We start from the raw sequence: 16,497 nt of genomic DNA, 5'->3' as shown, positions 1-16,497 counted from the left end.
CCTCCATATCTGGGGGAGAAAATTGGAAGGAGAGCAGAGAGGGCATGATTGAGCGTTCCCACTTAAAGGTCATCACAATGCTTATCTGATTGCTTATCAACCTTGCTTCTATAAGCCCAGGCTTTGGGGGGGGGAGACGATGTTTGCCAAAGTAAGCTTTTAAAAAGACCTCAAGGAGGCCTTGAGCTTTAAGAGCAACGCTGGGTCTTCCAAATTGGCATCAACATCTGACGAGGAGAGCTTCGTTCCACAACATACAGCAAGGAATTCTCTACTAAAATCCTAAATGACAGGTCCAATCCAGCAACACCGCGAGGAAAAGGTCAACCAAAAAGGGTCTTACCGTTCAGCCTCCAGACGCATCTCCTCCCGTTTCTGCCTCCTCAGCTCCCGGCGCCGCTCAAAGTCCATTTCCTCCATAGTTGCACCCTGGGAGATGACATCATCAAACATGATCATCTGGACAATAAGTGTTGAGAAGAAAAATGGACAGACAGGATGTTAAGAGCATTCTGGACCACACAGCTCGTCCCATCTATGATCCCTGCTCAACCACCATCCAGAATAAAACAAAGTCTCATTAAGGCGGCGCATGCTTTGGAAGAACACACTCGAAAAGGAAGTGTTTTACCTCAAATAAGCGTCTTTCCCCTCAAAACATTCATATAACGTCTTCTAAGTCCTCTCCCAGAGTGCAGCCTAAAAAAATGCCTGCCCCCATCCTCTCCTTGCTTCTTGTCCCTCCTTCTATCCTGCAATGACCTCCCTCCTCCTCCCGCCTCCTCCTTCCTTCCCTATCTCCACCGCTACAGCTTCCTGTGTTGTTTACCCAGAAAAACTCACTCTTGAGCCTCACTTCCGGTGTCTTCTTCTGCCCGGTGTCTTCTTCTGCCTGCTGCCATTTCTTATCCCCTTTTCTAATCTAAAAAGATGCACCAACAAGCTCTAACAATTCATAACCCTAACAACCAGTTAGGCGTTTTTTGTCATTGCCATTGTAACCAAACGTAAAGAACGTTAATTCAGCAACACCTCTGCAACCCTCCAACTTCAGTAATAAGCCATGGCTGTATGTTCCAGTCTCATCCCCAAACACAATGACATGCTGATATTTCTCAACAATTACTACCGTAAATGCTCTTAGCGAGGGCCAATTAGCACTTGCTACTCATGCGAGCGTAATTAAAGGGCGATGAGAGCACTAACTACAAGTGACAAGGCCTCCAACACCACCACTCTTCTTTTACATTGCAGAGACACCTATTGTAGAATGTTACCAAGTTAACAGTAAGAAATGAGGATGATCAACACATCCGATATGAATATGTACTTAAACCATGATTAACTAAAAATGCATATATTGAATAAATGCAGGATGAAAAGAGCCCAGAAGCAAAGGAGCCAGGAGGACGCCTCTAGCTTGCATTAACAAAAAAAAGATGTGCATGCGTGTAAAATGGTGTATCCCACTAGAGGGACCACCCATACTTTTAGCACAAGCTAACAAAGGCAAAGGGAGAGAAAGCTTCTCCACTCCTGTCTGTCTTTCCCGTCTTTGCCACCGCCTCCCCTACAGTGACATTTACCAAAATATGACTTCCCATTGCAAAAGCTATTACAATAACACACCCTGATCATGTCTTTGTCCTTTCATTAAGTCGCCAGTTATAATCTGCAAAGCATTTGACCTCTGATGGACGAACTTGGATGTGGAAAATGCTTTGTTGCAAAGTTATTGGCGAATAAATACACAGCATACAAAGTACTACTGTTACAAATGTGTCACAGTTATCATCAAAGTTTAATAAACATTAGGCAATTGGTCAATGAACAATTAGTCCCACCCGTGCCAAAACACAAAGTTACAGCGCGTGTTTGTAGAGCGCATCAAGCCGTGTGACAAGTTTCAAGTCAATCCGAGCTGTGGGAGTTTAATGACGGTGCCACCATGTGGTGTATTTGTCAGAGAAATATAGCACAGGCTTTTTTGTGCTATTTTGTTGCACAAATCCGACTAAATTCTTGCAAGAGCACCCCCTCCCCCTCCTCACATTCATCTTGACATTATGTCTGCAGAGCTATGTGAGGAATGCGCTCATTTAAGCTGTGTTTTTGGACTTGAAAGAGCCTTCAAATTACCAGTTAAAACGTCTCTTTCGCCAGTGGTATGTTGCATAAAGGGGGCATGAAAATCTTGTTGAGCACTGCTTTTTTTGTTTGTTTTTTTACTTGCCAGGTGTTCGCATGACTAATAATAGAACATAGCCTATATGCTGCAAGCTCTTAGTAAAAAGGAGGCAGTAGAAGAATAGAGGAGGCCTTTATGGATGGAGCAGGTGTACAGGTGAAGAAAGGTATTCCAGTCATCCTGAAATGTGAGCGCTGGAACAAAGCCCGACTTCTGTGTCCGTGGAGGTATTTTGCAGTGGCAGGTAATGACAGCACCCCCTGACCGCTACAGTGGAGGTTTATAGGCTCAGATGCACTGTTAATGCGCACCATTTTGTCATTTGATGGTTATAAGGCCATCTTACAGCACATATTGCTTGTGCAGTCAGACGGGGGAGAAAGAGGAGGGGAATAAGCAGAGTGATAGGCCGACTGCGTGGCTGTAGGCGGTGAAGATGAACAGCTGTTTTGGCAGAGGCTCCTGAGACCGTTTGAGTTGTGTAAACGTTTTCTGCAGGCATATTACAGTCTCCTGAGAGTCGTCGACTTGGGGCAAAGAAGGATAAGAAAACTGTACTTAAACTAAAAATATTTGGCTGCGTTCACACTTGTGGTTCAGTACTCTGGTCTGGACTAAAAATGTACGTCGCAGGGTTCTACTGCAAGCCCCTCAGAACAGTGAGGAAAAACAATGGCCGAGTCAAAAAAATAACTTTTACAATGTTTATTGTGATCTCCAGAAAAGTGTACAAAAAGTGAAAATGTCCAGAAACTGCAAATGCTAAGTACAGTCAAACTTGTCTATAGCGGCCACTAGAGGGAGTCTGCAAAAGTGGTAGCACATCACATAGTACAATTCACAATTTTGCATGTCCAAAAAGGAGTAGGAAGAAGCAAAGCTTATTTAATCCTACCCCTCATCAGTTTCACATCAGTTGCAATACATTTATTCACCTCTTGTTCTTCCAAGTGTACTTTGTAGGTCTACATGACAATGTAGTGCAATCATAGCCAAGGTTTTTACTTACTAAAAGGAAGCTAGAGGCTTAATATTAACTGACAGTATATATCCACGACCCACAGAACAAAGCTGTGCTAGTAATGTCTTACGCTTGTTTTTAATATTTTACTTTTTACAGCTTTAGTTCATCAGGAAGTGACGGGAAGTGACGGTGGGCGTCCCGAGCAGGAGAGCTAAGCTCAGTGCTAGCTGTGAGTTTCGAGAGAGTTGGGAAGTGTGTTTATGTTGGCGTGGATGTAAAGTCCTGCAGTGTTCTCCGCTGTTAATAATGCGATTAAAGTGCATCGGCGACATGAGTCTCTCCTTCCCCACAACAAGCGGCATTACAGTATTGACCAGTGCACACCAGGAAATAAACGGTGTCATTTCTTACAGGCATTGCCGGGACAGCTATGTAGTGGGGCTTGTTTAACCTTTGCCTTGTGGGCAAGCAGAGACGATGCTGAGAGATGTGTGTGTGTTCTGAGCTGCTGTCTGGTGGCCGCGTTCAATAAATAAAGTTGGCAGAAGCAACAGGAGAAGTTTCCTTCTTTGCTTCGGAGCTGAATAACACTGAAAAGTTAACAGTTAACAGTTTTTGTGTCGAATACAGAAGATGAGGACTTTGATGGATTTGTGGATGAGGATTGATGAAAAATAACGTGAGTACATTCTAAAATACTTCAATTAAGTACAACCGAACTCAGTTTTGCTCCCGCTGCCGCATGCATGCTAGCGTATGTTTTTTTTTTTTTATTGTAGCGTCGCTGGGAGCACGTCCTGTTCCCAGTCTACTTTGCGGTAATGTTTTGGTGCAAATGCTCTTAAAGTTACATGTTTGACCAGGAAATAGCAAGCTCAAAAGAAGATGTCTTTTTTATGTGGAACAACTGACAGTTTGTGTGGATCTTGTGAATGATTGTGACTGAGCCAGGACTCAGTAATTAAAGTCTACACACGAAGGCTTCATTGATTGAAAAACAAAACTTTTTCGTGCATGAAGCTTCTACTTGAGTCGGTAATTTGGCCGCTATATGCAGTCAGATATTGACCAAGGGAGACAAAATGGGTGGCCGCTGGCTGCGTTGGACAGGTGACTGCTATACACAGGGTCTATAACATGTAAATTTGCTGCGGGGGATTTTTCAGTGGCTGCTATAGGCAGGTGGCCGTTCTATAAAGGTAGCCGCTAAGACAGGTTTAACTGTATTTACAAAAATATTTACAGTGATGAAACAACAGTACTTCATCTACTGTGCTTCAGGCTCAACACTACCTTCTCGTAGTATCATGCAATGCATTTCCAACCTACTCCACACTCAACTCACCAACCTACTCCCACCCCGAATGGTTGGAAAAGGCCTCCCTATAGGCCCATCCCAACAGGGCAAGAAAAAACCCACAAACCCATCAATTAACCAAACAACACAAAACACTCAATTCATCTGCTGTAGCCACAATTTGCTCAAATTTAACAAAAGTATATCCATCTAAATACCATTGTTGTAAAAGTGAGGATGCGTTATAAGGTCTCTGGTGTGTGCTACGTGTGCTACAGTATGTTTGACTCTGGATGCTGCGAACATTGCACGGTAGGTTTGAATGTTTATGTTTTTTTGTTGGAACCACAAATGAGTGCTATGGAAGTAAAATGAGACAGGCAGAAACACAGAGTGCGCACCCTCGGTGTTAGTGTTCGCGGGAACCGGGGTAGAGGTGTATGCAAGCATGTGGTGCCACGTGTGCGTTTGTGTGTGTCACCGGCAGCCGATGACGGAGCCACTCCGTCACAATGTACTTGGTGCGGTTTGCTCAAGCGTTCACACTAGTATTTTTGTCATGACTCCTGATTGGACAGTTTTCATGACACATTACATGACGTAACTCAAAACATTCCAAACCAAAATGCCTTATATTCTGCTATTTTACCATCTCAGGTTTCACTAAAAGCTTATAAAATATACTTATGCATTTTGTCTTACATATTTGTGCATGCTTTTTGCTGTCATTTTATCACCGGTCACTGTCTTTGCTTCATGGAACAAGTGAACTGCATCAGAGTCCACTTGCAACCGGTCTTGGTCTCGAACTTGATCAAAGTAACCAGAGTTCGTTTGAACCAAACCACTGATGCAGAGGTGCTTTTCTGGAATATTACAGACGCACGTGTGATTCCCATCAGTGCCCACAGTAGTCTGCTTGGAACGCCGCTCGGAGGGCTTGTGGTTGTCTCTGCTATGCGTCTCCCGTTCTCGCATGCGGCATAAACACATTTATGGTGCCGGGATTTGGGATTTGGGGATGCGAATTCATGAATTCGTCAGAGGTTTTATTTGGAAGGGAAAGGCCGAGCTATTGCGTTCTTTCCATATCTGCCTGTGCCTCTCAGGACTTCATTTGTCATCAAGCACTCTCCGCCTTCTACTTAAAGGCCACCCTATGCATTGGCAGGATGATGTATATGCTGATTGTGCCTTTTCACACATGTTGTTATCTGTGCTTGTGTCACTAAGAATACACCAAACCATTATATTTATGAGTTATTGAGAGACATGTGGCTAATGACAAAACATTTCATGCATGAATCAATACATATGGTACACATACAGTGGAACGCCAGAACTGTGGCAAATTGCAGTCAAACCTGCAAAAGGCCACTAGGTGGCAGTATTTCTGCGCAAACACCTTCCTAGAGGTTTAGTTTTATTTAACCATGTATATGAGTTACAGTGCCACAAGACACTCAGTTCACGAGACGATACGCGAGATGGGGTCTACGAGAGCGAGACGAGATTTTAACATTGCTTTTAAGAAAAGTACAATGAAAAAATACTATATATTGCAATCTACTAATTTAACTTCTACTGCGTTACACTCTTCTGCACTCTGCGTGTATGCTAGTGGCCCCGCCTCCACCCACCAAGTTAAAGAGACTGCATGACTGACGAAGGGCTCAATCCGTTCATGCCGTTGTTCTGTGGAACAAACGCACCGAGGCGCTGAAACCAGTTCACAGACTGAATCCTCTTCTGCCTGTTTGGAGGCGGCAGATGAGGAAAACAGACACGCATGGATGAATATATTAAGTCAGACAAAACTATCCATCCATCCATTTTCTATGCCGCTTGCCGGCATAACTAACCAGTTCATTTTCATTTACTGTGTTATTGGTTAATGGCCGAGTGCCCAGGAGAATTTTCTGGCTCAAAAATAAAACAAACCTTCAATATGCATGATAACCATAAAACCACAAATAGCTTGCAGCTACATAGTAAAGGCTAAGTCTGGCTAAGCGATACAATAAATATCACCATTGCTAATCGTTGTCATCAAGTCAAATTTGAGTGACAGGTAGAAAATCTGAGTGACAGGTAGAAAAGCTCTGATGAAGTCGTGCGGCTACTGTTGGGTTTGCATACAGTATTGCTAATTCCAGTAATACCTATAAAAGGCCACTAGGTGACAGTATCTTGATGCAAATGCCTTCCTGGTCCCTTTGCATTATGTGTCCGTCCAAGTGTGAGTGCTTTTACTTTATTTTTATTATATCGTGTTTTCTTTTTTTTACAGAATGTTCAACTGTGACTTAAAACATGTCCTGTACAGTTAACAAAGGTTTTACAAGCATTATAGAATGGATTATGCTTTATTTGGAGGTTCCACAGTATAATTAAAGACCCCTCTGCTGAAATTCCGGTCTCACTGCCAGCTTGACGTTCCTACAAGTTGCCGTTTAAAAGATAAAAATGCAATCAAAAAATGACTATATAGAATATAGTTTGCACAAATAACAGGCTCATAAAAGTCCAGACTATACAGTCTAAGCACATTTTTCCCTCAGTGTGTCTTGGCACAGACTGCGGAAGCTTATCCAGTAACTGCATGCTATTATTCAGAAAAAATATGAAGAGACACTTGGATTTTTATGATAGCCGGGATAATATTCCACGTAAAGAGGATTATGCATTTTTTCTTCTTCTTCTTCTTCTTCATCTGAGCGAGCACGGCGTGAAAATCTACCACAATGGCTTCTGTTGTTAATGCTGCATCTATACAGCCAAAGGAGGCTGGGCTCGATCTCAATACCATCTGCTTCCTGTTCGCTCGCAAGTCTATCCCGGCTTCGAAAAATAAAAAAAAAAGTGAGGCTTCAACTCAGATGAGGACACGTTTAGTGGAGCATGAGCAGACAATAGTTTCGACTCATCAGGTGAAATGAAGGAGAATCCAATTTATGACGGGAAGGGGAAGAAATGCATTGAATACCTCCCTTGCGCTGTCTTTTGGGAGTCACACTCCAAAATCACCCCAAAACTAGCAAGCGTTAATGTGGAAAGATGTAAAGTTTCTACTTCTGCTGCATTCCCAGACTATGTTTCACATTCTATAATATGCTATGTGAATCATACACACACACACACACACACACACACACACACACACACACACACACACGAGAAGAAAAGCATTGTATGAAGATGATGCATTGTACTTGCAGGCATTAACAGAGCACACACTTCATGGCTGAATCAGTCAGGCGATAGATTGAATTTAATAATCACACTGGCGATTAAATGGCATCCAAATAGCAACTCTGTACACTGAATGCTTCAATGCTTTGTTGGTAATTTACTGTCTAATGAAGAAGCAGCATACGAAGTACTATACGGCCAACCTCCACATAATTTAACAGAAAAAAGTCATACAAATTGCAATAAATACAGAGACATTTGTGGCGCCCCCTATGGGTTGTGGTAAAATGCTTTGGAAGACACGCCAGCGTAAATCTGTGACTTATGGACAATTAGGTGCCAAGTCCTGACATTTTGCTTGAAGGTGGCCATGTTTTTCAACCAATTTTATGCTTGTCAGTCCCCTAAAGTTGTGTTCCAGACGTAATGGTGACTTGGCTGACATTACAGCGTAGAGTGCATTGAGCTGCGTTGAGAAATTTCCAGTCCATTTCATTTATGGGGTTTGATAAGAGCGCCACCATGTGGTGTATTTGTCACAAAAATAAAACCACAGGCAATACAACAGGGGTGCATGTTTTACCAAGTTTTACCTCTATGTGCAGCAAATTTGAATCTTTTCACATGCAAGCAATGACCCAAATACAGGTATCCCTTGCCTCTTCGCATTTCTAATCCCGCGGCCTCACTCTATCAGTTTTTCAAAAGTATATTAATAGATTATTGCTGTTTGGTTTTTGAATATGGCCTATTATTAGTAAAAAAAATATGCATACTTGAGCAAACTTATTTTTTGCCTAAATTAAGCACTTGCAAGCATAAAAATGGCTAAATGAACTAAAATACAACTACAAGGCATTCAGAAGACACATTCGAAGTTGTTGTGATGATATGTAGTTCTCTACACTTGTCAGTAGATGTCAGTAATGTTGCATTAATGAGAAAACAGACACCGGGAAGTAAAACAAAAAAAAAGGAACACTCCCAATGCTAACATGGGTGAGTCTATATATACGTATTATTTTTGCCTTATATGTCGTATTTTTGGCCGCACGGTGGCCTAGTAGTTAGCATGTTGGCCACAAAGTGGCCAGACCTGGGTTCGAATCTCCACTTGTACATCTTTGTGTGGAGTTTGCATGTTCTCTGTGTGAGTGGGTTTTCACCGAGTAGTCTGGTTTCCTCCCACATTCCAAAAACATGCATGTTAGGTTAATTGGGGAGTCTAAATTGTCCACAGGTATGAATGTCAGTGTGAATGGTTGTTTGTCTATATGTGCCCTGGTGCCAGTCCACGGTGTACCCCACCTCTCGTCCGAAGTCAGATGGGATAGACTCAAGCATACCCCCGCAGCCCGAGTGAGGATAAGCGGCATAGAAAATGGATGGATGGATGTCTTATTATCTGTTATTATGTCGATTATGTCTTGGGTAATACAAGTGTTTCTGCCTTATATGTCTGATTTGCTCTTATTGTATCTGTTATGTATACGAGTGTAAAGGTGACTATAGGGGTATTTTTTTCATGTCTCGAGGACTCTAATGTTTAAAAAAACGTATTTACAAGGTCGTAAACAGGTTGTCTATGATCTAAATACAAAAATATTTCATTTTGCGGAAATTCACTTATCACAGTAAAGTCTAGAACCAATTAACCGCGATAAGCGATGTCCAGGGTGTATCCCGCCTCTCGCCCGAAGACAGCTGGGATAGGCTCCAGCATAGGCCCGCGCCCATGGTGAGGACAAGCGTTATTGAAAATGGATGGATGGATGAAAAACATTGGTTGTCTTCTGCGTTGAGTCGAGAGATTTATACTTATACCACAACACCAGTGACTTTGCGACACAGAGACCGGAATGTTGTTCGCAAACAATTTTAAGATGAGAGTGATCATCAAGCGTCCAGCACCTGAGGAATATTTTGCCAAAAATGGTGGTCGTCTTTCGGGTATATTGAAGTTCATCTTGTAATGTTTTTCTTCTTGTGGTCTATTTGCGCCACTTGTACTTATTCAGACTTTCCTCACATTTTAGTGGCGACAACATACGGCCTCGTTGGTTGTTTAGTTAACTCAAGTGTTCAGTTGCACAAATGTGCTTTAAAACAACATTATTTTACTGACAAAAACATAAACACAACAGGACGGTCGGTACCAAATTAAGTGTGTTAATTTAACGCAACAATATAATATGGAAACCCTGGAATGCGAGCAAATAAAATGATGCTGTTAATTAGAGGTGAAAGCAGTTTGCCTGCAACCAGCTCTATAATCCCTTACTTGACCTATTGGGCTTTTGACTTCAGCGATATTACTAAATATAATAGTGAAACCAGTGTTTACGGTACATTCCATTATTTATGGAGGCCTGCCACAGCAAACCTGCACCTCAGCCTACACCTCATACGCACCTGGTCTGCCAGAGAATAAGAAAATAAAAAATAAGAGGGGTGGGCATCAGTGTCGCCAGCTTAGTGACTGTTGTTATATTTAGCAAAAATTCAAAACCCACTAGTTTGTTATGGGACACATTTGGACACTTCTTTGCAACGAGCAGCCATCTAAAAGTAAAAAAGTATCTGTGACTTGTTGGTGCGCCTTTAATAAGTGGGGAAGTGATGTGTGTGATGTCAGCTGGCTAGAGTTGACTGTTAGCTGAGTGCTAGCAGCAGTTTACAAGTTTAGCGTGTGTCCGACAGCAGCTCCTGTGTGAATGTTCACTGCATGTGTTGTTAATAAAGCGACTGAAGTGCACTGTGAGTCCCTCAAACAGCGGCAGTAAAGTAGTATTCCACACTGGTCTCTAGGCGTCAGTAACAATTACATTGATGAGACTAGCCACCAGGAAGTATGCTGTCTATGCTAACACGTGAGTCTATCTTGTCTTATTTCTGTCTAAGATAGCTTATTATCTACTATTATGTCTACTATATTGGGTAAGACAAGTGTAAAGGTGACTATAGGTGTCTTATTTCATGTCTACAGGGCTCTAATAATGGTAAAAACTGCATTTAGATGGTCATAAACAGGTTTTCTATGCTCTATGAAAATATTCCATTTATTAATATGGAATACTACTTTGCCACAACTGTAATTCCCTTTCAAACGTCTCAAAGTCGCCATCATTGATCCCAAACTCTTGTAAAACACTTGCGTGGGCGAGCAAGAAGGGCTGCCCTTGTTAAAGATGTGAAGGCAGCTAAGAACACCTGCACTCTGTGTTTATATACGCTATACGACGGCACGCTTCAAGCCAAGTCACACTTAAATTGCAGTGAAAACAGTGCGCCAACACACGCCATATCCATCATCTTGTAATAGGCATCGGTGCACAAGCTCCATTTAACGTGCAAATATTTCCACTATTTTCTGCAAAGAAATCAAATTAATTCCAGCTGCAGCGTGTCTCTCAAGTTAACCAGCCAGGATGATAAATCCCAAAAGGTCAACTGCTCATCCAGTTCAAGAACAAACCAAAAGGGAAATGGCTTTAAACTTTTAGTCATTTGCATTACAAGTTCAATATCATAAATACTCCACTTTGGACTTTTATCACTGTTTTAAAGGGATGCTACATCCTGTTAAAAAAATTCCTGTTTGTGCTGCATCAAAAGGCTTGCTGCTGCTTGCTCCATATGACCAAATATGGAAGGAAAAAATGCTGCCTTTTCCCGTAACCAAACTGGGAAAAAGAAAAGGAACGAAAAAAAGGAAAAGGTTACTTGCATGCTGTGTGCACAGTGAGATAGGAGAGCTCTCACACTAAACCACACAGTGGCCCGAGTTGGCTCCCGCTCAAAACGGCATGACTGATGGATCTGCTGCCACACACAAACACACACACACAATGTACTACTTACTAATGCGCACAAAAAACCTTGCTCTCGCACACTTTGGACAGTGTAGCCTCAGCCGGCCTCTTTGGATCCCAGCCCCCTGGAAGGCTACATTCCACTCAGCCCCTTCCTAAAGTCCTTTGCTGAAGTTACAAACTGTTTATATCCCTCATCTCTTCACCATATGGACACATTTTCACAACACATGCATCCAACGCAGCACACAACTAAGCAAAAATACCTCAAAGAGTTTCTATTGCTGTGGACAGTTTAGCTTAGCAAGTTTTTAAACCCTTTGTTCCACTGGTTTGCTTGGTGATATCTACAAGTAATCCCTCGTTTATTGCGGTTAACTGGTACTAGACACAACCATGATCAGTAAATTTCCGCAAAATAGGATTCAATATTAATAAACTGAATATTTTCAGAGTTAGCGCATGTTTATGACTTTTTAAATATGATTTTTTTACCATTATTAGAGCCCTCGAGACATGAAGAACACCGCTATTGTCACCTTTACCCTCATATTATTCAATAGCGAGAGAAAATAAGCCTTTTAAGACATAGCGAAGATTAGCGCTCGTAATAAATGTCTTCCGGAGGTGTGGACAGGAAGTGATGTCGGGGATTCAGAGTTGAGTTTTAGGTGGAGCCCGTTGTGAGATAAAATGCTTAAATAAGGCCAAGAATATGTAACATTTGCTTAAATATGCATATTTGTTTATTAATAATGGGCCTTAACCACAAAATAGCGATCATTTATTAACAATTTTTGGAAAAAACGCAATAGAGTGACTGAGCGATGTTCAAACCACGATGGAGTGAGGGATGCCTGTAGTTGGTATTAGCCTGAAGGGCTGCAGTTAGCTTGGCTATCATGGACTTCTAAAAAAGGCCTGGCAGCATATCTGAACCTACACAGTTTGTCATCTGTGCACTCTTTAAAAACAGTATGAAGCTAGACCCATCTATTCGCCAGCAAGTTTTCAGGCTTCATGCTAAGCTAAGCTAAGCTCAGCTCAGCTAAGATCAGAGGTCTCAAATTCTCTTTAAACATCACTTATCTCACTCCTACTTTACCTTACAACAACAAGAAAAACAATGTCACTCTCCATTAAAATAATACAATTCCAAGTGTTTTATAAACGTTAACATGTGAATGCTAACCCACCTGGTAGCAATGTTGCAGTAGCTTCTCCTCAAATAGTCTAAATAAATACAAATTTTTTACAATGACTAATTAGGGGAAATTTGTTATATGTATGTATATCTATATATAAACAAAACAACATATATAATACTAATGTTAAAATATTGTGTATTTTCCTTTCCACTCTTGATTAGCTTTTAACCATTACAGAGGTGATGATGTATTTATTGTAACAGAGCAATCATGGCTTTAATTGCAATAAACGAGGTCTAATGAATACATAAATACAAACAAGCGATGACAAACACCTGATGACATCAACGAGTTCCTTTGGGCGTGCAGTGGTATCTTAAAGTCTATTAAACGACATCATAAATAAGTAACGACACACAAAGGAGGCTCATCTCAATGCATTAAAACTGCATTAAATATGAGTGCAAAACACAAGTGAGGAAATTCCTTCAACTCGAAACCTGCTGCTGCTTTTGCTGGCTTCCTTTAGGCACCTGCCTTGTGTCGGAATAAATGAGAACCCCCGCCAGCCGTCTGCGTCTCCTCAATGGGACATTAATCTGCTTTTAGTAGGACGCTTGTAGAAGCAGGCGCTGATGTACGACAGGTTTTAAACCAAGCACTGCTACCGCCAATGGGGGATGGAGTTTATCCAGCTGATGACCAACACAAAGCATGACAAATGGGACCTGGGGTTCGATACTTGGTGGGCACATTTTCCGCTTAGCGTTCACACAGGTATCATTGGTACTGGACATATTGTGCGATGTAACCCAAACCTAAATGCTGTCTGCTGCCGTGAATACGTAGGTTAGATTTATATTCTTCTAGAAGAGCGGGGCTGCGATATGGCACTTCCAACACATTTTCTCTGATATATTTGTCATTTCTGCATGCTTTTTGCTGTCTCATTCACCCAGGGCAATGAATCCACTTGCCATGTAACGGTTCCGGTTGTCATGTTAACACTCGTCCATGCCTCGGTCCGTGTGCCGTTCACATTTTTAGTACAGCTTGCTTGGTAAATGCAACCATCTGAACCTTTGTGTGCAAGTGGACTGAGCCTGCTTGAGATGCTCAGTGTTTCCCCATACTTTCATTTATTTGTGGCACAAATACATTTAGACGGCCACAAGTACATTCTGCTGCCTCTTCGCCCTCGCTCATAAACACATTATTGCAGCGTCCCGACACACGACAACCTTTTAACACGCCAACAGCAGTGTGCTCAGTTCCGACACCGTATTTCGTCACTCTCCACACCAGCAACACAACACTTTCTCTTTATCCACCAAGGTGGCACATTCACAAATACCGGAATCCTGAACATCAACATTACAACACAAGCAGGTTGTTACATTGCAGTGGGAAAAGCGACTGGCAACAAATGAAATGCATTTATACGAGTTATGTCACGTACTATATCACAAAGGCTTAGGCATACGTTCTTTGCTGCACAGCCTTTGGTCCCATGACAAAAATACCACTGAATGCTAAGACAGCCCCACCAAAATACACACCAAGTATCTTTTTTTTTTTTTTTTACATTTTTGGTACCGAACCACAAGTGTGAACGCAGCCTTAAAAAGCGGTTTTGTCATAACCGACCAAGAATGTGACGTACTTCTTGTGAAAGCCAGTAAAAAGGGTAAAGTAAAAAAAAAGAGGATGCAAGCAGCTGGATGATTTATGTATCCCAGTGAAACCACACAGAGAGAACATGGTTCCATCATACCTTACATGGAAACATACATGAGGCTGCAAAGCATGACGCAATGAGCCACACATACTGGGAGCCAATTGCAACATGACAGCTGAGTGCAAACCCGCAAAAACGGGGGGAAAAAAAGTCATTTGCACGGCAGACATATTTGTTTAAATGACTCCAAAATGTTATCAATCTCGTTTGAACACACGCCACTAAATCACATGGTGCACATAATGGAATGCCATTTTTTCCCCTTTTCTTTTAAGGCTTTTCAAGGGTATTACATGACAAGGTATTTTTCAAAATAAGGGGCTGCATTCCTGGAGAGAGATAGGGAGGGATTAAGGGTGCAGTTTGGACGTAGGGTGGGGTGGTGGTGGACCGAGAGGGGTCTATTACTCCCAGCGGATGTACAGTGAGTGATGCTGTGTCGATGTTTGGACTTTCCCAAGAGAATTGTCACGTTCAGTTATGTGCGGAACCCCGGGATGCAGAGACATGGTCGCTGGTATAATCAATAAAACCTTTTATTCACACAAGATCAGCTCATGCAGAGTGAAACGGCACACAAAACGGGCAAAGTACCAAAATAACAACGAAGCTAGGAGGCACAGCTAGGGCGACATAAACTCACCATGGGAGGTGGAAACAGGAATGCGCCTGAGCATGAGAATAATACCAGAGAACAAGAAAACAGCTTACAAAGATGCAATGGAATGCGTCCAACACACAAGTAACAAAAGTCCCAGGAAAAGCAAAGCAAAAGATGAAGATGCAAAATGGGGTGCACTGAGTACAAGGCTAGCAGGAGATCCAGCTGAACTAAATACAAGCACACGACTTTAGACGGGATGTTTTGATATTTTGAAAGCCAGAAGTGTGTTGTGTGTTGAGAATGTGGTTACGATATGCTGAGTGCAAGAATAAACATGCCTCTCATCCTTATTTCACTCAGAACTTGGGCATCTTAAAACACTCGGTTACATTAACAAACGGTAAAACACAACACGGTGTAAACACACTCATACAACCTTAGTCGCACACACACACAGCCGCACTAGGATGCTCTGCTAAGCCAAGCTAACCCAGCTAGCTTCCACTGAGAGAGTTTCCAAGTTTTTACATCAACTTTTGCCAGTGTTTCAGGTCGCCGTTTCGACATGTTTCGTTCGGGAGGGGGCAAGGAGATTCTGCCATGATTGAGCGATCCACCGGGGAAATACTTCCCCACACAAACGTTGCTTCTCCTCACAATGACAGCATTTCATTCAGAATTAGTCAATTTTACAATTTACAATTATTTTTGTATTATTTACATCAGTATTGAAAATTTTTAAAAAATACAACAAAATGACAGCATACAGTGCATTGTTAAACCACGTATATTTATGTTAAATATTTGTAAAAAAATATATATCACATTTACATTTAGATGATTTGTGTCAGGAGAGGCTAATTTCTCCGTCTACATGTGGAAAAATTAAATTTAGAAAAAATTCACCCTAGCTATAGTTCCCATAACTAGTACTATTATAATAAATGTAGAGGAGAAAACCTTATTTTTGTCTGGCTTGCAGTTACGTTGTTATACTTTGTCTTTCCAGTGAAAATGGAATCTAGCAGCATAACGTCATTAAATAAATGCCAACAGTTGCATCCTTGGTTTGACCCGTGATGCATGCCATTCCCATTCATTCGGCACAATAGACACTATCTAGTAAAAACAGAACTAAAAAAAAAAAAATTGCATGGACACTATCTCATATAAACAGCCCAGAAAACAAACGTGCTGAATGAAACGATTAGTTCTTTGAATGACATTGAACTGTGCTATTGGACTTGTGCTCTCCTCGCCAGCCAGCCAGTAAAAATGGCAGCGACACACTAGAGGAGGAAGGAATGTAATAGAAAAGCTGAAAACTGCAGCAGTCAGCAAAAATCCCGGCACCTGGTTGACGGCAACTCAGACAAATCAGATCACACTTTTTTTTTTTTTTTAAACAAAAAAAGTGCATCCACTTTCTTCATCCAGACAACACATTCTGGTTGTGTTACATCAGCATCTTTTGTGATGGTCATCACAGCGAGCAAAGGTACTTATTTACTGTCACTTGTGGTTTGGTCCCTTCCAGTGGCCACATTCAAACCT

General features: G+C 41.7%; 1 protein-coding gene across 6 annotated transcripts in view; it reads right to left on the bottom strand.

Annotated features, from left to right (window-relative positions):
• The window catches only part of cald1a (caldesmon 1a), a 163,437-nt gene that overhangs the window by 26,287 nt on the left and 120,653 nt on the right, over nt 1-16,497 (bottom strand). For 3 of the 6 annotated variants that reach the window (XM_054800083.1, XM_054800086.1, XM_054800084.1), the window contains one exon: nt 344-459. In XM_054800083.1, coding sequence (XP_054656058.1) covers nt 344-459 — 116 coding nt within the window. Of the gene's footprint in view, nt 1-343; nt 460-631; nt 734-16,497 lie in introns of those variants that run through there. The other 3 variants (XM_054800085.1, XM_054800088.1, XM_054800087.1) reach the window with 2 other exon arrangements.

The sequence above is a fragment of the Dunckerocampus dactyliophorus genome, chromosome 15 (genome assembly GCF_027744805.1).
Source record: "Dunckerocampus dactyliophorus isolate RoL2022-P2 chromosome 15, RoL_Ddac_1.1, whole genome shotgun sequence".
Taxonomy (NCBI): Eukaryota; Metazoa; Chordata; class Actinopteri; order Syngnathiformes; family Syngnathidae; genus Dunckerocampus; species Dunckerocampus dactyliophorus.
The sequence above is the reverse complement of the archived record's forward strand: the minus strand, read 5'-3'. Positions and strand labels throughout refer to the sequence as shown.